Source organism: Protopterus annectens, chromosome 7.part0, assembly GCF_019279795.1.
Source record: "Protopterus annectens isolate FY-2018-M chromosome 7.part0, PAN1.0, whole genome shotgun sequence".
Lineage (NCBI taxonomy): Eukaryota > Metazoa > Chordata > Ceratodontiformes > Protopteridae > Protopterus > Protopterus annectens.
In genome coordinates, this window is record NC_056739.1 from 764,731,315 (window position 1) to 764,753,083 (window position 21,769).

Here is a 21,769-nt window from a genome sequence, read left to right on the forward strand (position 1 = left end):
CCAAGATACATCACCTTCATTTTCTGGCTGACTCTGCATAACCATTTCTTTAAATAAATTATATCACAACCTATCTGACTGAAGGGTTATAGTTATACATCCATCATTTGCCGACTCATGTCAATCAAACAGATTTCTTTGTAACATCTCTTCAGAACCCTGCATGCATTCTTCAGTTTTGATAGTGTCTTTCTCCTGCATTTCTCTCAACACTCGATTATCTCCTTCTCTCTCCATCTGCCTCCCTGTTTCTCTGGGCCACCTTTATGTTTAGAATGGAAACAGGAAGTGCTCATACAAAATGGGTCCCACTTTTAACAGTGACAAGTACAGGAAATTTCCCGAAGCCCTGGCCAAATTTCTCATAGTAGTATAAATTCCACCTCAGGTGTTCCCTGAAAAGAGGCTAACAGGTCAACAAAGAATAAACAAATAAATAAATAAAAATCTGAAAATAAAATATTTCCTTAGAACTATCTCTTATAGTTCAAAAACTCCCCCAAAAATAACTAGACAGAAATCCCATCTTGCAACATCAGACCTGGACCTAGTTCTCAACACGATCAACCCAAGCTCCTCTGCCAACTTATTCTCACAACTTTTACTAGACCTTCAAAACACACACTTTCCTACTATCTCTAAGCCATTTAAATAACTGCATGGCTCTCAAAAGAGTTGAAAACTCTAATTTAATTACATGATGAAGCTTGTAAATTCTTGAAAATTGACCCCATGCCTAGGTTAAGGGAGAAAAGTTAAGGAACATTGTTAAACAAGCCATACACAGGAATAAAGCAAATTACATCATATCAAAACAAATCAACCTTCTTCACTCCCCCAAGCAGTTCTAGGATGAGGTAAGTAATATCTATGGGAGAAATCCACCTAAAGAGCTTTTCTGTCTTGGCCATGTTCTGTGCTGTACTGGAAACTTCTAACCTGCAGATTTTCTCAGAGATGTCTCCAATCTTCCCACATAGCAGAACATTACATCCTCGTTCACACAAATTCAACCAAATCCCTCAGAATATCTCCCACCCTTCTACTTTTCCAAAACTACAAGCAAACAAAGTGAATCTGTACTAGAAGGGCTTCCTCTAGACTCTCCTCTGGTCCTAATAACCTCTGCTCTTGGTTTCTCTACCACTGTAGAGATCAGAGATTTCATAGTCAGCCCACTAAAACACATCTATAACCTTTGTACTACTGTACCAAATGATCACAAACCTCCTCAACCTCCAAATTCTGTCCTGTCTCAGTACATCCTATTCCTGGTAAAATCCTTGCAAAAATAATTTACAACCAACTCACCACTTACCTTGACAAATATCTCTGAGTTTCTCAGAAGCACCGTGGATTTTGGGCAGGCAGAGTTACCATGAATACTGTCCAGACACTCACTGATGACATCCTCACTAACATTGATAAAAGTAACTTCACTGAAGCAGTATTCATTAACCTTACCCAGACCTTAGACCAGGTTGCTTACTCCATCTTTTTATCCCACTTAAAAGTTATCAGTGTAAATTCTGAATCTACTCAATGGTTCAAAGATTTCCTGACCAACTGAACTTTCACAGTTAAAATTAGGCCTACCTTATCAGACACGGCTTTCGATTTTTTAGGAGTTCCTCAGGGATCATTTCTTACTCCAGTATTATCTACATTTTTGTAAATAAACTTCCTCTTGACCTCTCTCATCTGAAACTCCTCCTTTATGCTGATAACATGGTTATCTACAGCTCTAACCCTTCTCAATGACATCATCCAAAAATCAACTTGTAGTTTTCCTTCTACAACTAAACAGTTGGCTTTGTTCTAAAAAAAAAAAACTTCAACCCTAAAAAAAAAACAAAGTCCATGCTGTTTGGCACAAAGGCATGACTCATTAAAGCCCCTAGCCATCTCCGTATCAAATATCTCAAAAACAACTTAATTAAATCCACTACATCACTTATATGCCTTGGCATTTAATTTGTACAATACCTCAACTTCCAAGACTACATTTAGAAAGTCAGATCCAAAGTCAATTGCATCCTATTATTCTGGACCCAAAAGATATCTCATTTCCTCTTTCAACCTGCTAGAGCCACCTTACGCATAGGTACCTTGCTTGAACAAGTAGAATATGGTCTTCCCCTAGACATCTCTGTCTTACAAAGCAATAAAATCTGCTGTTTCATCACCAGTTCTCATCGACATGAACATCGATGCAACACCTTGGAAACAGCAAATTGCCAGCCCATTCAAGGCAGATCCACCCTCCTTCTTAGCTCCCTTCTCTTCAAACTGCTATGCCAAGACATACAATCCTACCTACCTGTGAGATTAATTTCATGCCACCCACTCTGCAACCTAAAAAGCCAATCTACTTATGGCCCTCCTCTCATAATTTCATCCACAAACTTCATTCTACATGCTGCAACTTTTCTGTTCTTGCCCCTAAACTGCGGCAGTTATTGGCATCTGATCTCACTGAAATCAGAGACCTCAGTTCAAACAATTCCTAATTGAACAATATAAGTGCACGTCAGAACACAGGCCATGTCACCTAACTGCCACTGTTACACTATTGCTGTATTAGTATATTTTAAATATCTTGCAAATATGTGTATATCGTTACATCTGTTGTCACTACACTGAATAATTTAGTTATACCTTTAATCATACATTACTGTTGTTAATATGTATGTAACCCAAGCTGAACCTGAAAATGGTCAGATTTGTTCATCGATCTACCCTGTAAACAAAATTAAATATATAAATAAATGCATAAATTTAGTGAACTATGAAGTATTTAGAACATTTAACAATCTACGGAAACAGCAAGTGACCTCCAGGCATAACATGGTTAGTGAGTGGCCCTGGGAATTTGCTAATTTCTTTGAGAGAGGGAAAGAGAGAAGGAGGCAGCATGATGCAGAAGGAGAAGCAGAACTGTTAAGATGGGGAATTCAGTTTTGTATTGTTCTGTGCTGAAGGTAGAGTAAATGGGACTGAGATCCAACATGATGAGAATGTTTTGTTTATTTATTTATTTTTATTTATTTATTTTACATTTGTTGACCGGGAATGTCTGACTGAGCTGAAGCCCTTTTTCAGCAGTGGCCCAGGGAGAAAAGCTCCAGGATATACAGATTACATTTAGTCATTATACAGATATTATATAAGTAGAAAATGGCAAGCAGCTAGATGACTGCAAGAGCATTTTTTTAAAGTATACAGATTTGTGGAAGGTTGCGTTGGGCTGGCAACTCGGCACCATAAAAACTCCACTGTCAATCATGAGCGGACAGGTGATCCACTGTGGCAACCCCTAACCAGGAAAAAGTTGAAAGAAGAAAAAGATACAGATTACATTTAGTCATTATACAAATATTATATAAGTAGAAAAATGGCAAACAGCTGGATTTCAGCAACAGCATTTTTTAAAAGTAGTAGTAAATATAAGAAAGCAACATAGGAGTATTTTTTTTTTTGCAATTGAATAATACAGGATAACAGTAAAGTATAAGAGTATAAGAGAGCGAGGGGAATACATAGATTAGCTGAGTATTATCAAGGTGGGTTTGAGCTTTCTTATTTTTATCTAGAATGCTTTGGATTTGAGAATACTTAGGCTTTTTTCATGGTAATAATTGAAATTTTGTCTTTTTCCTTTTATGATTTATTTTACACTAATTTTAGATTTTAAATGTAAATATTGGTTCTGATTGCCAGATAGTTCAGGCATTGTCTCTTTCATCAGCTGATGGATATAAATGGAATCTAGGAAGTAACAATTTGCTTTCTTATAATGAAGAATGGGAGAGCAGCATTTAATTTGTACCGAATCACACATTACTTAGGAAGGAGCAGGCATAAGAATTGGTGGTGCTGTAGGTCTTCCATTAGACCAGAAAGTGTGACTGGGCAGGAGTCATCAAGGTTAGATGTTAGAGTGGTGAATTTTTTATCTTTGTGATAACTACATCAATGAGTGAATAGTTAAATGAGTGTGGGTTCACTCTAAGATATGAAATGTTTTTGCCTCAGTATGTAGTACCTTTTTATTAGCAAATTAAATGGATAACCGGTCTATGATTGCTGGTGACTGCCTTTATTTGAGAGTAATGTCTGCTACTCCACTGCAAATACTAAGTATGTGTTACTTTTGCTTTTCATATTTTGTCACTAAACAGGATTTTTCCCATAGTGTTAACATTTGTTAATTGACTTGTTTTTTGGTAGAATTTCTACTCACCAGTCTGGTTTGCAATCTCTCCTTGGGAACATGGAAAACAGTCAAAACAGCACAAAGGTTGTCCCCTTCGAGAGGCCTTTCTGTAGCCAGTGTGGCAGCTTTCAGTGCAGAAAGAGTGAGGAACCTGGAACAAAGACATGTAAACTTATTATATCCATAACCTGATATTTAAACTCTGATATTCTAGGGACAGCAGCAGCATTGTGCCCTAGCACATGTAACACAACTGTGTCTGATATTAGGAAAAAGGTTTGTACTCATTCCTACACTCTGGAATTATTCATTATCTACATTCTCACAGATCAGTTATTAGTAAATAACTTACAGGCAAAGCACTTTTTTAAAAATAAAAGATATAACTTGAGTTTGAGGGACACATTGGACATAAGCACTTTCATCTATTTCCAGGAATTCATTACATTTTTAATAATGGCAAAAAAAATAAATAAATAAATGTACCATAGCATGACTGCATTGGAAGGGTAGGTGGGACGATGTGTTATGGGGGGGGGCTGGGGAGAATTAGGTAAAGTTAGATTACATGTCGGCAGTAATCACATCCAGGTAGTTGATTTATAGGGCCCAGTTTGCCTGTGGAGAGGTCAGTAATTAATTGTCAATCCAAAAAAAAGATCAAAAGTAAGCAGTTGAAATTGTTAAGTTTGAATTGCTAAAGTGAGTGAAAAAATGGCTTGGCAATATAGCTATGAGGAAAGATATCCCTCATTGCCATTCAAGGGATGTATATCCCTTTTGTTCACCAAGGCACCATTATCAGATACAGGGTGTTCTACTGATGGAGGGTACTAGTACCTTCATGTTTTCACATGTTTGGGAAGCAGTAGGGAGTTACATGTTGAAATGGATTTAATTACCAGGTATTCACAATAAAATATACACTGCAGGATGTTACATCCAACATAATTTTTGCTGCATTAACAGTGCATAACAACCAATCAGCCATTCAATGGTACAGCATGAATTGACCAGTATATTGCAGGTTAAAGTTATATACCAAGAGAGCATTAATTCTCAGCAATCTATAGTCCCATAAACACAAGGAGTTGCTATCATGCTTGGTAAGATAAGAAACAGTCATTCTTTGTACATGTACCAGGACTAATTCCCACTCTGTGTTTACTATCAGCTAAGGAGGAAAAAAATTCTTAAAGAATCTATGTTTAGGAGAACAAGTGGTACAAATGTGATAAAATGTGTAAACTGTAAGCTTTCTAGTAAAACGTAAGTCTGCCTTTTCACTGTAACCACATTCATAGAAATCATAGGAAATACAAAACTATTACTGCTTGCCAGTACCAACCCTTAGACTGTACCTAATATTTCAAGAAGGACTAGGCCAGTCTCATACAAATCATAGGAAATACAAGACTATTATTGCCTGCCAGTACCAGCTCTTAGACTGTACCTAATATTTGAAGGATGACTCGGTCAGTCTCATAGAAATAACAGGGAATACAAGAGAGCTTTGTCTTGCGGCTATTAATGCCTGCCAGTATCGACCCTTAGACTGTGCCTAATTTTTCAAGAAGGACTAGGCCAGTCAAGCCAACATTAAATTTGTGAATGTTAAATTTCTGAATACCCATGCAATCATCCAGTTCCTGTATGAAGGAAAATGATGTATCACTCTGCTTAATATGGAGTAGAAGTCTATTCCACAGGTGGAGAAGGGACAGCATAATGAACCTGTCTGTTCATTTTGCTTTATTCATTCACTGATGAAAATTTAGATCAGTGGTTTTGGTACTGGTGGGACTATCTGATTTGAGGAGAAACAAGAGATGCATGATCACTGGGTCACTAATGGTATGGCAGGCAAGGCATAGATCTCTTTTTCGAGGTCTATAAGACTGTGAATAAAGAAACATTGTTTCCAATCTTTTCTAATATTTTAGTTTCTTTTTATTAACCCCTGAGCTTTTTAATTAGAAACCTCTGTGGACTTTCTAACTTGATATGCCAATTGAGGTACACCCCAAAGGGGGCATTGTATTCAGTAACGGGCCTAATAAATACTGAATATAAGGGATGGCCAATGACCTCTTCAGATCCAGATGATATTCCTTTGGCAATTAGTTGTGCTAAGTAGAAGGATTTCCTGACTGCTGCCATCACATGATGATTAAAGGAGAAGGGATTATCAACCCAACTACCAAACTCTTTAACAACATTCTCATTTTTGAGTGGGGTGTTGTCTATGTTGTGTACTGCGGTTGAAGGGTTTACTTACCAAATATCACAATATTGCCCTTTTTAGTGTTTAATTACAGCCCATTTTTAGTACACCAGGCATTTACAAATTTAAGTTCTTGCTGAAGGACTTTGGCATCAGAGCGAGATTTGAAAATGACTCCCGGTTTACATTCATCTGCAAACTTGGTTAGCCAGAGGTCTTGTTTCATTGTATGGAGATCAGAAAAGTAAACGCCAATAAAAAGAGGTCCCAGCACTAAAATGTGAGGCACCACTGGTCACATTCATAATCTGTGATGAGGCACCTGTTACCTGCACTGTGTAGGTTCTATCTTTTAGATAGTTTGATATCCATCTTACTACATAAAGAACTGTTTGTAATGCATTAAGCTTACTAACTATGCTAGCATGAAGGATAGTGTCCGATGCATTGCTAGGTCAAGGTACATTGAGATTACATATGATTGCTGTCAACGGTCTGCATTACTTTTTTAAAGAAGTTAACTGGATTCATTAGATAGGATCTACCCTTTACAAAACCAAACTGCTATGTGTCTGGAGTGATAAGATTTATACTATCATAGTTTAAATCAGGTCAGATATAACATGTTTAATGGCTTTGCAAATAAGACTTAGAATGATGTGCCTGTTATTCCTGGGGTCAGTGGCGAGACCACCCTAATGGAGTGGCATCACTACTGCTGTGCATCAAACCTCAGGTAAAGCCAGTGGCTCAGCTGATGTTAAATAGTTTAAGTAGAGTATCTGTCTTAACTGATTCACCAAAAGGATTTGTAGATATAATCCACAAATCCACTAAAGCATTTGTTCCACATATACATAGTTCAGAAAATCCTGAAATAATGGTACAGGTCCTGATGACCTCACTACTGAGTTCATACCTTGTTCTCCATGTAGAATTGCTGGAGCTGCACCAACATTATTAGTAGTACATTGAGGACCTGGCTGGACAAAACAGCAACTGCCAAATTGTTCAAATTATTTAAAGTGGTGAAAAACTCAGACCTAACTCCTAAACAAGAGGCAGCACCACAGTAAACGACAGCAACAAAAAATTAGGCTATGCAGGTGTCGGTTCAGAGAACAATAAGAATTATTTAAAGATCTAGAATCTAAACGGTCTAAATACAAAGTGCTAGTCTGGGACGATTTAGTTTTGAAACAGTGTTTGGCCAAAAAAAGGGTCCCTATTGGCCTGTGCTTATTTAAGTTTCAAATAGAATTAATGCTTAAAGTGGCTTATTTCATGATTTGGTGCAGTTAATTAATAAGTCAATTTTGGAATTGATTAGAATGTTGATGGGATAAAATGAGAAAGTCGTATCTGAGTTAGACAAAGACATCCTCAGTCGTAATAATGAAATTATTAAGAGCAGCTGTTTCCATGCTTCATCGGCAATTACAATGTTGCTTTAGATTGGCTGCATAGGAAAGAGATTACACTCAAGTATAGGAAATGTAAAACGTTACAACATGATATTAAAGAATGGGTGAATGAGATTGTTTACATTATGTTCCTTTCTGGTAGTAATAAAAAGTTGGAACTTCCAATGGTGTGAAAACAATATCACATCCACTGGATGACTAGCAGGGGACTTGGAGTTTTGAGCATACTGCTGTGACCTGTTTTGATTTTTTAGTGAATAACTAGCCACAGGTCAGAAGACAGGACAAACTTATAGTAAGATACTTGAATGAGATAAAGATGAGGGTGAAAGAAGGGCATGGTATTGCACAGATAGATGTGGATAGATTAGTTCATCAGAATATGACTCAGGTTGCATCTCTGGGGAATTTTTTTTGAAACAGCAATAGAGGGAGAGGCCCTGGGAGTAGGAGCTCCTGAAGCAATTATGAATGCAAATGTTTTGGACAATGAAGGATATTTTGGGACTGATGTGATAAATTTAGCCAATTTTCACTGTTGGATTATCACAAGAAGGCACTATTTTTATTTGAATTTTGTCCCTTCTACGAGGTCTTATTTTGCACAAGTTTAGTTTGAGTTGAGACATTTTGTGTGCAAGTTAAACTTTGGTTTAATTTTAATGAAACTGACAAAATTTTGGGACAATCATTTGCATTTTTCAATAAAAAACCTAGTTTTAATCCACCTTTAAATAACACATTGAGTGTTTTTCAGATATATATGAAAATTGTTTTTAGTTATTTGAAATCATAATATTTAAATTAATTTTACAATATTACAGCAGTTGAAAAACAGACTTTAAAGGAATTAAATGAAGTGCGCAATTTATGTTTGATGAAATCAGACAAAGAAACAGTATTCTCATCAAAGAGACTGAATACACGTAGCTATTATTATTATCTATGTTGTTAGGGATTTATTAAGTATTACATGTAGTTCTCTAATTTTAAGAAAAAATGAGCTGAATGATGCTTATCAATTTCTGGATTTATCTCTTTTGGAACTGTTAGAGAATAGATTAGTCAGAAAAACTAATTAAATTTTTTTGTATGCTAAGTACCTTAGGTTAGGTTATTTTTTTGTTATACCTAAGCACATAAGGATCATGTTAAACCTTCATTTTGTAGTTACAAAAGGCAGTAAAACTGAACTTATAGGAATATTTTGGATGAAAAATTAAACAAATTTTTACCTTTGGTATCATCATGTGCTAGGGACTCTTGGGAATTCATAGAAATGCTGTTATATTTTAAATGGAAGAATTATATTATATTTATTTATTTATTTATTTATTTGTTACAGAAGCTGTAGTTACATTACACACTAATATTCCTAATGACCAAGGGGTGGAGATGATTAGGAGTTTTCTTTGTAGGAAGACATCAGTCCCTAATTCTAATATTAGTCACATTTGCACTTTATTGAAATTAGTTCTGGAGAATATTTTTGACAATATTTTTAAGTAGATTAAAGGGGAGACAATAGTAGGCCCAGGTACATTTATACACCAGCTTGGTATCTGGTCAATGAGAGGATTTTTTCAAGACCAAATACTTATTTTCAAAATAGTGTATTTTATACACATCTTATTTAAGAATTATGTTTTTTAGTCAAAGGTACTACAATGATGTTTTATGTTTTTGTTGTTGAAGATACCACTAATTTTCTTAAATTCACTTGACTCACAGATTATTAATATTTATAGAGATAATAGTTTAACATCTAAAAGTTATAGAAAGAATACTACCACCAGTAAGTATTTAAATTTTTCTAGTGCCCATTTTGTGTGTGTGTGTGTGTGTGTGTGTGTGTGTGTGTGTGTGTGTGTGTGTGTGTGTGTGTGTGTGTGTGTGTGTGTGTGTGTGTGTGTGTGTGTGTGTGTGTGTGTGTATATGTGTTTATATAGGTAGATAGATAAAAGCAGAATATATTTAAGGGCAGATTTGTGAGAACAACTAGGTTGACTTCTAGTAATGTAGTGTTAAAGAATATGATTTACTGGACAATTAGTTTTGGTTATAGGATATCCTCTGTCATTAAATATGGTTAAAAAGAAAATTTTAGACTATAGGTCTAAAAAGTTTTTATCACTATTGAATAATTTTGGTCCCTGGAAAGCAAAAAAGAGCAGACAAAACTGTGGCTTTGATTAAGCATTATGCATTAAATATTCCCTGGACTTAACAAGGTTTTAAAATATAGTTTTGACATCTGGAAAATCAATATGCAGTGATCTGAGTTGTGTATGGGGCTATGGCAAAAGTGTTGTTTACAAAGGGGTTTAACATTAAGACTTTACAAGGAAAAGGTAGTAGTAGTAATCATAAATATTAATACGAGGGGTATTTTTCATTGTGGCACTTGTACAAAGTGCTGTTTTAGTGATAGCTCTCCTTTTTTAACAGTACAAAATAACAAAACGTTTTTTGGTGTTAGCAGCTGTTTTTCATATCATTCTAATGGATCTCATTTATTTAGCTTTGTGTGTTTCTTTCCCTACCTTTTATATTTGCAAAACTATTAGACTCTTAGTCAAATGTATGTTTGAGCAAAACTATACTATTAAAACATAAAGATTGTAATAGTGCTTTAGCAAAACATAGTATATTGTATACTAATTTCTTTCTTTTTTTCTTTTTTTTTTCTTTTTGTTGGTTGGAAAACCAAGTTTGGATTTAAGAGGGAGGATTTTTAAAATGTTTTATAGCTTAGAAAAGTACTTTTGCAGTTTAATATAGGGGCATTTTTGCCCGGTTTGAATGATGTTGTATCTTCGAACTGTATTTTAGCTTTAAGAAGCTTGAATAATTAACTGACATAACTTTTAGTGGCTTTTTATTTGTGGTGATGAAATGAGTACTTCCATTTTTCTGATGAAGTGCTGACTTTAAAATAGAATGAAAGCACTCAAAGATGGGGTGGGTGGTGTTTTTATTTTTTTTTCTGTTGTTCCTGTGTTTACTGTTGTGCTGCCTCTTGTATTACTTTTTTAATATACACTGTAAGTCTATTTTATAATTACAGTTCAAGCTAGGATTATGGCAAGCAAGGTAGCCATGGTTAAACACTACCACTAAAGTAGATGCTGGCAAAAAGCATCAAGGAGAATACCTGTTTGTTGTTTATTTTATACACTCTTTCATCTCCTTCTTTCACAAGTTGTTCCTTAGAAGCCCTCATTCATTAGTGAAGCTGAGCTCTTGACACTATATGTTAGCAGCTCACTGTTATCTGCCAGTGCTGGCAGGTTGTCCCTGTTCCAGTGTGTACAGGACTTTCACCAGTACTTATCCCGATGTATTGTGCCGAAGTGTCAGCAAACTGTTGGACAGGAGAGCTGTCCATGCTTTGCATTCTGCAGAACAAGTTTCCCAAGTTATTTTTCTTCTGCAAGAAATTTCTCTGTTATCCATCCTTAAGCTTTAGTTCTGTTCCAGTGTCCACTTTTGTTTATTGTTCTTGGGTATCTGGATATCTGTGTTACCATGTATTCCCAACCCTACGTTACATACAATGATCCCACCTACTGATACTTTCCAATGATATACAGTTTTCTCAGTTTTGCATTACAGCATGATTACTGTTTGTCAAGAGTCCTAATCTACAACAGAAATGAGTCTTTAAATGACACTGTTAATGGAAACCTTACAGACCTAAGCAGCATGACATACCGTAATGCTGGTATAAGTGTGGAATTACTGAATAAGCAGGAAATAAGGCACTTGTTCTGTTGATGGCTGTGTAACAAACTATGCAGTGGACAAGACTACGAAAACAACATAAGATTACAAACAGAGGTTTCCCTGTATGGAGGGAATCCTATTTTTCCCTTGCGCAGCAACCCTAGAGTTGATTATATTAAATGTTGGGGGGTCTACCTGCATGATACTGTGTGTGTCTTCTCTCCCTGAAAAAAAAACATAATGATGGCATTGTGTAAATACAATTTTGCATTGCTTAATTCACAGGAATGTCACAACTGCTTCTATACTGGTGTCGCAAATAAACCTGACCTGCCACCACATTGAGTTATATGTGGAACTACTAATAAAAGTGACCTGCATGCACCTTGGGGTGCATGAGTAGAACTACTAATAAGCATAATCTACCTGCATGTGTATATGCATGTGTGGAACTACTAAAATAAATCATATATATATATTTAGTTATTTAAATATGTATGCGTGTATGAAACACCCATGCAACCCTTACCCCACTCTGGGTGGGCATGCCCATCTCTCCCTGTTAATCTATTGAGCTACTGGCACATTATGTTAGCCATTTGAGAGTATTAATATACCTAGCTACTGGCACATTCTGTTATCTGTCTGAGAGTACTTATATACTGAGCTATTGGCATATACTGTTATCTGTCTGAGAGTACTAATATACTAAGCTACTGGCACATTCTGTTATCTGTCTGAGAGTACTTATATACTGAGCTATTGGCATATACTGTTATCTGTCTGACAGTACTAATATACTAAGCTACTGGCACATTCTGTTATCTGTCTGAGAGTACTAATATACTGAACTTCTGTCATGGTGTGATATTGGTGGGTGTTGAAATATAAAGAAGTAGAAATACTGACAAATTGTGATGCCTGTGTGAGAGTGCTAATATAATAAATTGGTGGCACATTGGTTTATCTGTTGGGTAGTACTTATAAAACAACTTCTAGCAAATTGTTGTACCCACTTTGTAGTATAAATAAACAAGCCTGCTGGCACTCAGTTTGAGTGATAATAATAATAATATGCTGAACTGTGTGGTTGTGCTAAAATACAGAACTACTTACATATTGGAGTATCTGTGTGAGATTACTGTCCTGAACAACAGGAAACAAATGACACACTCTAGTATTTGTGGTAGTGTGTAAATAAGCAGGATTAGGCATATTGGCGTGTCTGTGAAAAAAAACTAATATGCTAAACTACGAGCAAATTGGAATATTTTTTAAAGTAATAATATAGTGAATAACAGTCACTTTGATGTAATTGTGTTGGAGTATTAATATGCAAAACTATTAGCATATTGTCAAGTGTGTATGCATATGCTGGTATACTGTACTACTGGTACAATGAAATAGTTGTGTGAAGGGATTAATATGCTGAACTATACTGAGATATCTGTGTGATTAATTTCCTGAACTCCAGACACACATAGAAATTTTGTGGAAGTACTAATATACTGAACGTCTGGAATACTACTGTCTGGATTAGAAAAATGAACAGAACTATGGACATAGTAGGGCATCTGTATAAGACCAAGCGTACCATTACTGAATTAGTAGTCTATGAGGTATCTTTGTACTAGTTTGCTCAGTCTCTGTAGAGTGTATAAGTATTGCAATGCTGATCTTCAAACACTCTGTGGTTCCTACGTGGGAGACGTCCATAGACTGTACTCATCCAACCTTATTTTAGGTATCTGTAATGGTTTACCTACATGAATGTGAAGCACTGTCTTTCTAATCATCATCCATTACAAATTATGTACTGAAAAATGGTGAGCCGAGCAACCATAAAAAACACCAAAAATATTTTTTTTGCTGGGAGACAAGCATCCTACACCCCAAAAATGGAGGTTAACACCTCCTACAGTCAGCAAAATAATATAAATATCAACACCACTGTTGCACAGCAGTGAAAAAAAAGGGAAAAAAGCCCCCCAAAAATGTACAGCAAGCATGCACAATACAATACATGGGGATGAAACTCACGGTGATAAAACACCATCTCACTAAAGACACATGATGGCAAAGTCAGTAATGACTTGTAGGTATGATACAAGTGTATTTACACAAGGTGGAAGTTTGCTCCAGAGTAATTTTATTATTTGAAATACATAGCGATAATTTGAAATACAGGGACCTGCTTTGCCAAGTCCTGAGATGTGGAGACCAACTGGCTGAAAATGCAGGCTTACATACACTTTATCTGAGACAGAAGTTTCTCAGAATATTCCTTTTTTTTCCCTTGAAGATATGGCAATCTCTGAGCTGGTATATATAATTCTGAGGAGTGTGGGGCATTTGCCCCCTTACAAAAGCAAGTTTAAAGTAGAAGATATATGTTTAGTATTTACTGTTCTCTTAAATGTCATTAATTTCTTTCTCAGGGCTTAGCAAAGCAACTCCCAAGATTTCAGTAGGGAGTCACAATATATTGGTGTCCTGTTTATTGTCCTATTCTAATGTAATCCATAAAGCAACCCCTTTGTTGCCATAAATTGCAATTTAAGCTGAACAAGATTTGCAGAGTCACTCTGAACTTCCAGGTTGAATATTATTATTGTGCATTGCTGGAAAGGTTACAATGGTTTCCAAGTGTGCTTACAGAATCATGTGGTCTGGGAAACACTTACAATGCTACACTAAGAAATGAGGCATTTGTGTGATATCATACCTCTCTATCTACAGAAGTATTCTGATATTTGTTATACCTTGTATTTAGTTTGTGTCTGTGTTCTTTGTCCTCTGTTTATTTATATATATCTGCTCTATTTAAATGGTACTTAAACTGTTGGAAAATCAGTTCACTGACAAAACATTTCTGCCACTGTCTAGTGAAGTTGTACTTTAAGAATGTGCAGGACAGTAACTTTGCAAACTGCCACAGATTGGCTGCAGGATATAATATTCAAAGAATATATTTTACTCAGAGAAAACAATGTTTTATCTTGCTTCAAAACAATGCAGGGGATCTGCTTCCTACATCAGCTAGGCTTATTGAGAAGTCAACTTCATCAGCTAGGCTTATTGAGAAGTCCACCTATCCAAGGTTTTGTGATTTTGGAATTCTTTTCTGTTAGGGAAAGGGGCCTCTCAATATATGCAAGATGGCAGCCAGAAAGATGCTCCCACACAGGAAAAATTAAGCAATTATTCCCTTAGGTTGGAAAAAAGTGTCAGTGTACAAATTTTTACAGTAGAAGACTAGTAGCTAGTGGTAAAAATATAATGGATGATAAAAATCAATGTGGTGGTTCTAAAGCAACTAAAATGGCCACAGTCTCAGAAGGTCTTTATGCTGTGTTAATATGAATATGGCAAAATTAAAGAAAATATATCCAGCTTCAAAGAACCATTTCAGTGAACAAGGTTTCCCTGTTGATGGAGCATTGACAAAATAACAATTGTGCAAGAGATCATGTTATTAACAGCACAGTAGAACAGGATGGAGCATACATCAGACTGCAGTCATTTGTGATGGGTTGGGTTGCCTGAGCTAAAGGAAGGGTGGGTCAGTGTTAATCTGCTGCCAGATAGAGGTTACTATGTTTGGAATCTCAGCAGAGCTGAAATACAGTCTAATAAAATGACATCTATAACAGACATATGAGTTCAGTAGCATGTGAGGGGAATAAAAGGGTTGGGGATTACTGGTACAATTGTGGTTGTGATGTAGGACTGTTAGATGCAGTGCTTAAATTAGATGGATAGGGAATATGGGGTAGGTAGGGTGACTGGAGAAATGTGGGGGTGTTCCATAGAGAAAGACAAAAAGGCAATGGGAGTGCAGATAGAGGTTACATAAAAAGCATGAGTGGAGCATGGGATGACCAGAGATGAGTGCTAGGAAAAGAGGTTTTTGCAGTGGGTGCAATCAGAGGAGAAGTAGGGTAGTGTCACGGAATGGAGAGACTGGTGAAGGACAGCCAGCGAAGGAGCTTATTAGGCACTGGTGCAGTCAGTGGAGGCAGCAAATGTGGAGCAAAATCAGATGCTGTGGAGCCTGGTAAAGCATTCTGGAGTTAAGAGTGTACAACAAATAGGTTATGACTATGACAGATATGGAGGCTGACAGTGTGGAGGGTAAATAGGTATTGCAGGAAGAGAAGAAGAAGACCATCCTAAATGACATTGCATAATGAAGCAGGTGTTACATAAGGAAGGGGGTTTTAGAAATGAGGGAAGGAGGGAAATAGCTGGAACAGGAAGAAAACTAGAGTGAGTGTAATTACAGGATCCATGGGGATTAAGGGATAGGAAGAGCCTAGCCGGTTGTAAGTTGTATTTGGAAAATCATGATTGGACGTGCTGGTGCTCTCAGGGATAAGGAAAGTATTGCTATCTCTACAGAGGATGTAGGTTAGGGAGTAAGTGGGGAAAAAGAGAAGTGGCCAGAGGTAAAATATGCGTCTGTGAATATGGAGGACTTGAATGATTTGGGTAAAAGGGGGAATGCACTGAGTAGATTATGGGCATGTAGGGTAATCTAACAAGAGATGAAATTATCCAGCAGAGTGGTAAGGGAGTTAAAAGGAAGCATTTTGGAATGCCAGAAGTGGAACTGGATTGTACTGAAAGGGAAGGGAAGAAGGCTGGTTGAGACAGTAATTAAGAAGCAGAAGGGTTTTTGTGTAATAAAAGTGATTGGAATTCAGGAAGAGGGGTGGATTACCATGAAATGGGGGGAATAATGGGGAATGGCAGTTTGCACCTTTTATATAGACCTAACAGAAATGAGAGGAGGATATTTAGAGAGTTTTATCAGGATGGGGTGAAGACAGGAAAAGGATAAATGTTTGCTGGGGTATTTCACTGATTGTCTGCGAAGATTGGTATAGTGACATTTTGCATGACATATCAAAATAACTCAAGTGGGGAAGGGAGAAAGATGGATTAATGGATGGATGAAAGCAGAAGTGAGAAAATAACAGGGAATATCATTTGTTCAAGGAACACAGTGAGACAGGAGAGCTGAACTTTTTTTCTTTTTTAGAGGTTTGATCGAGTATATAGGATGAATATACAGAAGAAATGGTATTAGACTGTGCCTTGGTGGAGCTACTGTGGGGAGTATGGTGTGGAGGAATGAGCACTAGAAAATGCAGACCCAGGGTGGTGGAGAGGGGTGAAAGAAGCACATTGTTTGCAAATAGTAACAGTGATAGTCAGGATAAACAATAGGAGATGGAAGGGTAGATTAGTTATAATTGTGCAGGATGAGATTAAATTACCATGGTGAGGCAGGAGAAGGGTGAATGTGGCCACTTAAAAGGAGTTCTTAAGATACTACGCAAAGAAAATGGAAAATAAGTCACAAACAAGATAGTAGGGAGGTAGTAGGAAAGGAAGGCTGGGGAAAAGAGATCAAAGCTAAGGCACATTCTCTGGAAGGTGGTCAGAGAATGGTGAGCGTTAGGTTTGTGCTACCAAAGAGCGTGGGCTTGGTGACTGCTGAAAAGGGGAAGAGCACTAAACTGTTAGAGCAGAAATTGAAGGCATACAGGGTGAAATGTAGGAATCTGCCTTTGTAGTTCAAGGGTGTATACCAAAGGAAGGCAGAGTGCTGAGTGGTGTTGATAGAATTTTATGTGGGTCTGTACAAGAACAGGAACAGATCAGTAGGGGAAGGATGTAGAAGAGTAGAGTGCATGTAGGAAGTGGGAGCAGAGGAAAGCTGGACAGTTATTAGTCATTTGAAGCAGAGTAATAGACATTTTTGGAATTATACAACTATAGCCTTCCCAAACAAGTATGCCCTTCGAGAAAAAAAAAGAAAAGAAAAGAAAAATCAGACAGCCAGTTTGAATGAAAACTACATACTATATGCACATAAACCATGATAAATATGCATTTTAAAAAGAATGTTAAATTATAATATATCACTTTTCATAGAAAAAAATAAAAACTGTTTTAAAAAAGCTTCCCCACTGCCTAATTGGTTTATGCTTGATTATGCAGGTTATTGGAAGGCTGGTGAGGTATGTGGTCTGGGCTGTTTTCTTCAGATTATTTTTAGGTGGTGGGTAGACAGGCATAGGGAGACATAAAGGTAAAACTTAATGAGGCCCCAAAGTGGGATTAGTATCCCCTTCATGAAAGGAAACAGTTCTTTACAGATGGTGGTGCAGAAAGCAGATGAAATTTTGAAACAGGGTCGTGGTGAGGACAAAGTAGTATGTATTAGGTTATTTGCAGATGATTGTTTGGTTACTATGGGGAGAGGTAGGTTAGTGATCTCAAAGGCATTTTGGATGTTTCACTGGTTTCAGGAAGTATTGTTGTGACAATGTCATCTATTTATTTATCACTGGTGAGTTATTTATAAATAATTATAATCCCTGTATTGAGCAGGAGGTGGACAATGCGCTTCCAAATGTTTGGAGGGCTTTGTATCTGGGGGCAAAATGTGGGTCCTATAGTGGAAAAGACAAGATGATTTAACTGGCAGGAGGGGCAGAAAAGAATATAAGGATCAGTGAGTGGAAGGGTTATGCCTTTAGCAGGGAGGACGGGGATGGTAAAAAATGACAGTGTTCACAAGGTAGGGCATTTGGTTATATCCCAACAGATAAAGTTATCACATGGTTGCAGATATTTGTGACAAGATCATTCTGCAAGATCAAAATGCAGAGAGCAGCAAATAGGTTAAGAAGTAGAATGTGGGATGGAAATTGAGGGATACTGGATTTTAGGTGATGTGTGGTGACCAGTAATGTGAACAGTAAGATTTGATGTTGTCAATTTTCATTTGTTTGTTCCTCAACATGTGGGTTCCAATCCTTGGATCTGACTCAGCAGCATTTTACAGCTCATTTTTGCAAAGTCTTGAGCTCCTCCCTTACCCATAATGCTCTAGATCCCTTCCATACCTCCAATTTTGTTTGTCACCTTCGTGTATGGATGTGGTTGCTGTCAACTCTTGAGCATTTAGTGAGTGATAATAGTTTAGTGTTATAACTTTCTCTCTTTCTGATATATTATCTATTTTATACTTGTTTAAATTTAGTGTAAGCTAACCTCCCTTATCGCTATGTGTTTCTGTGTATCTTAATACGATTATTGGTAGTTTTTCCCCAACTTTCTCTTTTACCATTATGGTAATTCTTTATACCATTGTTCGTAGTTTCTTTTCTTTTCTGACCTTTAAAGAAGTAAAAAATACTTTCCTGCCTTATTGTCCTTTGGTAGTTTACAGGTATAATGGCTGATAAACCTTCTGGTTTCAAAAACTGTAAAGAGTGTGGGCACAAGATCCCTTTGTCTGATGCCCATGACTCTTGTGTCTGTTGTTTTGTCCCTGCCCATTTGAAAGTCCCTTGCAACATATGCAAGTCCTTTAATTCTAGGGCTTTGGTCGACAGAAAAAATAAACTGATTTTGAAGGAACTTCTTCCTACAACTTTTTCAGAGTCACTGGTTGGAGCCCATCCCTCCAAGACAGGGCAAAAAGAGACGAGAAAATGACTACCAGATCTTTCTGAATCCTCCACGTCTCATACAACGAAGGAACCAGCCCAGAAGATCTCAAATGGTTGTATCCGAAGATCAAATCCTCATATCCAGTGGTTTCAGATACAAGGTCTACCTCTTCAGATCTTGTTCTTTTGGAGTCAAAAGAGCTCCCCTGGACCAGATATGCATCATGTCTTGACTCTATCACCTCTCAGCTACCATCCTCCTTTTTAGAGCGGCACCATCACCTCTCGGTCCCCTTCACTAGCTTCTTCTTCCCATTCTTCCAGAATCATACAGAGGCAGATGTGGAAATAATGATGAAGTTTCTCTCACACAAACACAGATAGGAGTTCTTCCGGCTTCTACCCCTTTGGATCAGGACACCATCATTAGTATCACACCACCCAGCATGGCTCCTTCTCCAATCCATCTTTTGGCTTCAGACTCCTTCGATCCTAGCCATCTGAGACTGTCTGTATTGGTCCAAAGATTGTTGTGTTGTATCTTAAGCTCAGATACTTTCTCTGAGTGGACCAGCTTTGAGTGTATCACACCTGGATGACTCTTAGAGCCGAAGAGCCATTGTCAGCTCCAAGGTGTTTAAAGTTGTTTCTGAAGCTGTCACATCCACCTCTGTCCCTTGGGGGGTTGGCATTGGACAGCTAAGCTCAGCCTCGGGTGGACTGCCTTTGGGTCAGATGGAGCCAGTGGTTTGCAAGCATGCCTTCTTGGCTCCTTTAGCTTCCTTCTCCCTGGGGCAGTCTGCCTTTGAGGTAGTAGAGAGAATATTCTCTTCTACAGTACAGATGATTCCACCAACTTTGGATCTGCCATCTGGATCCCATATGTCTTTGTGCCTTGAGCCTCATCACTGTATTCCACAGGGACAGCAAGCCCAAAGTTTCCAGGATACCAAGCAAGGTATGCTTATATCTAATGACATTTCTCCAGAGCACCCCACTGAAGAAGTCCATAGGAAGAGAAAGTGCTAAAGGACTCAATTAGACTCCCCCCAGGAGTCAATCATAGAAGATACCAATTTCAATGAAGGGGAATGGTCCCTAAGATCACCACCTGATGACATCTTCTTTAGAGGCATTTTGAAGATCCTTTAGCAAAGGAGTGGTTGGTCTACTGATAACCCTTCCCAAGAGGAATTGATATTCCTGGAGCCATTTGGAGTCTGGTCCATCTACTTCCTGGTGGACTCCACCCACCAATGAACTTATTGATTTGATCTCACAGCAGGTGTGGAAAGAACCCAGTTCTGTTGAGCTGATCCCTAATAGACCATATAGGGCCCTGGCACCACCAAAGGGAAAACAGTTGTGGAGCAAACGAGTACCAGTAGATGCTATGGTTGTAATGGTGGCCACAAAGAAAGAACTCAAAAAAGAAGAGTTCATCTGTTCATCCTCCTAACAGGGAGTCTAGAGTGTTGGACAGATTTGTTAGGCATGTTTACACTTCAGTGACATTTGCACTTAGAACCCTGAATTATTTGGTGCACTTCACCAGACTACAGTGGGATTTGATCAAAGAACTCTCCAGAAACAATAACTGCCGAGGCGCAAATTTCAGATGCCTAACAGCTGATATAATGAGGTGGTTTGAAAATATGGTTCATAAAGTCCCAGGGTCCTTTCCATGATCCACATGCTGACAGTTTCCCCAGAGGCGGGGGGGGGGGGATTCTGGCAGAAGATGCCAACCGCATGGAAGAGGAGACTGTTAGAACCAGGGTCCACAGATTCCTTCTCTGTCAAACCCAACCAGTGTTCTTAAAAGGAGGCCCAATTGTTCACCTCTGGAGGCAGCCAGGGGTCATCTATCCTTTCATCAGACAACCTGGCTAAACATTACAAAAGATACATTGGTGCAGAGGATTATTTCCAGAGGTTATATAATTCCCTTTTCCCCATCTCCTCCTTCAAAAGTAAACCAAATTCCCAATATTCCACCCAGTCAGAGGAAAGCAGCAGTTCTAGAAATAAAAAAAAAGTTGCTGAAAAAAAGTAATCCAACAGATCCTCCCAGACCAGAAAGAATCTGAAATTTACTCAAGATTCTTTTTAGTGCCAAAGAAAACAGGGGACTAGAGACCAATTTTGGATCTCAGTAATCTAAACAAATCAGTTCAGTATACAAAGTTCTGGATGGTCATGGGTTCTGTCCATTTTGCCTTTCATGCACAAAGATGACTGGATGTGCTCAGTAGATCTTCAGGACGTGTACTATGATTTACTATCACATAAAAATAAACAGGCAATCTAGGAGATACCTAGTCTTCTGGCTAGGAGCCAGTCATTGCCAATTTAGAGCACTGGCCTTTGGCCTCACCACAGCTCCCAGGGTTTTCCACCAAATGCATTGTAGTAGTAGTAGCTCACTTCAGACTGCACGGATTCTGAGTGTTTCCTTGTTTGGTGACTAGCTCATAACCACTCTGACCAGGCATCTACTGCTCAAAGCAAGAGATTATGTACTCTAATTGTGCTCTCACCTAGGCATTACCATCAGTCTCAACAAATCTCAACTAGAATCAATGCAAGTGCTAGAATTTATAGGAGCCTTGTTCAATACTGTATCAGTGACAGCCTCTCTTCCCTTGCCAAGGGTACCAACAATTCAATTTCAAGTCAAAAAGATCATTCACAACTCCTCAATGTCAGG

At 37.8% G+C, this 21,769-nt stretch overlaps 1 protein-coding gene across 1 annotated transcript in view; it reads right to left on the reverse strand.

Annotated features, from left to right (window-relative positions):
* Positions 1-21,769, reverse strand: part of LOC122806090 (extracellular calcium-sensing receptor-like) — an 841,208-nt gene that overhangs the window by 174,480 nt on the left and 644,959 nt on the right. The window contains exon 4 of the mRNA XM_044076328.1: positions 4,244-4,367. Coding sequence (XP_043932263.1) covers positions 4,244-4,367 — 124 coding nt within the window. The remainder of the gene's footprint in view (positions 1-4,243; positions 4,368-21,769) is intronic.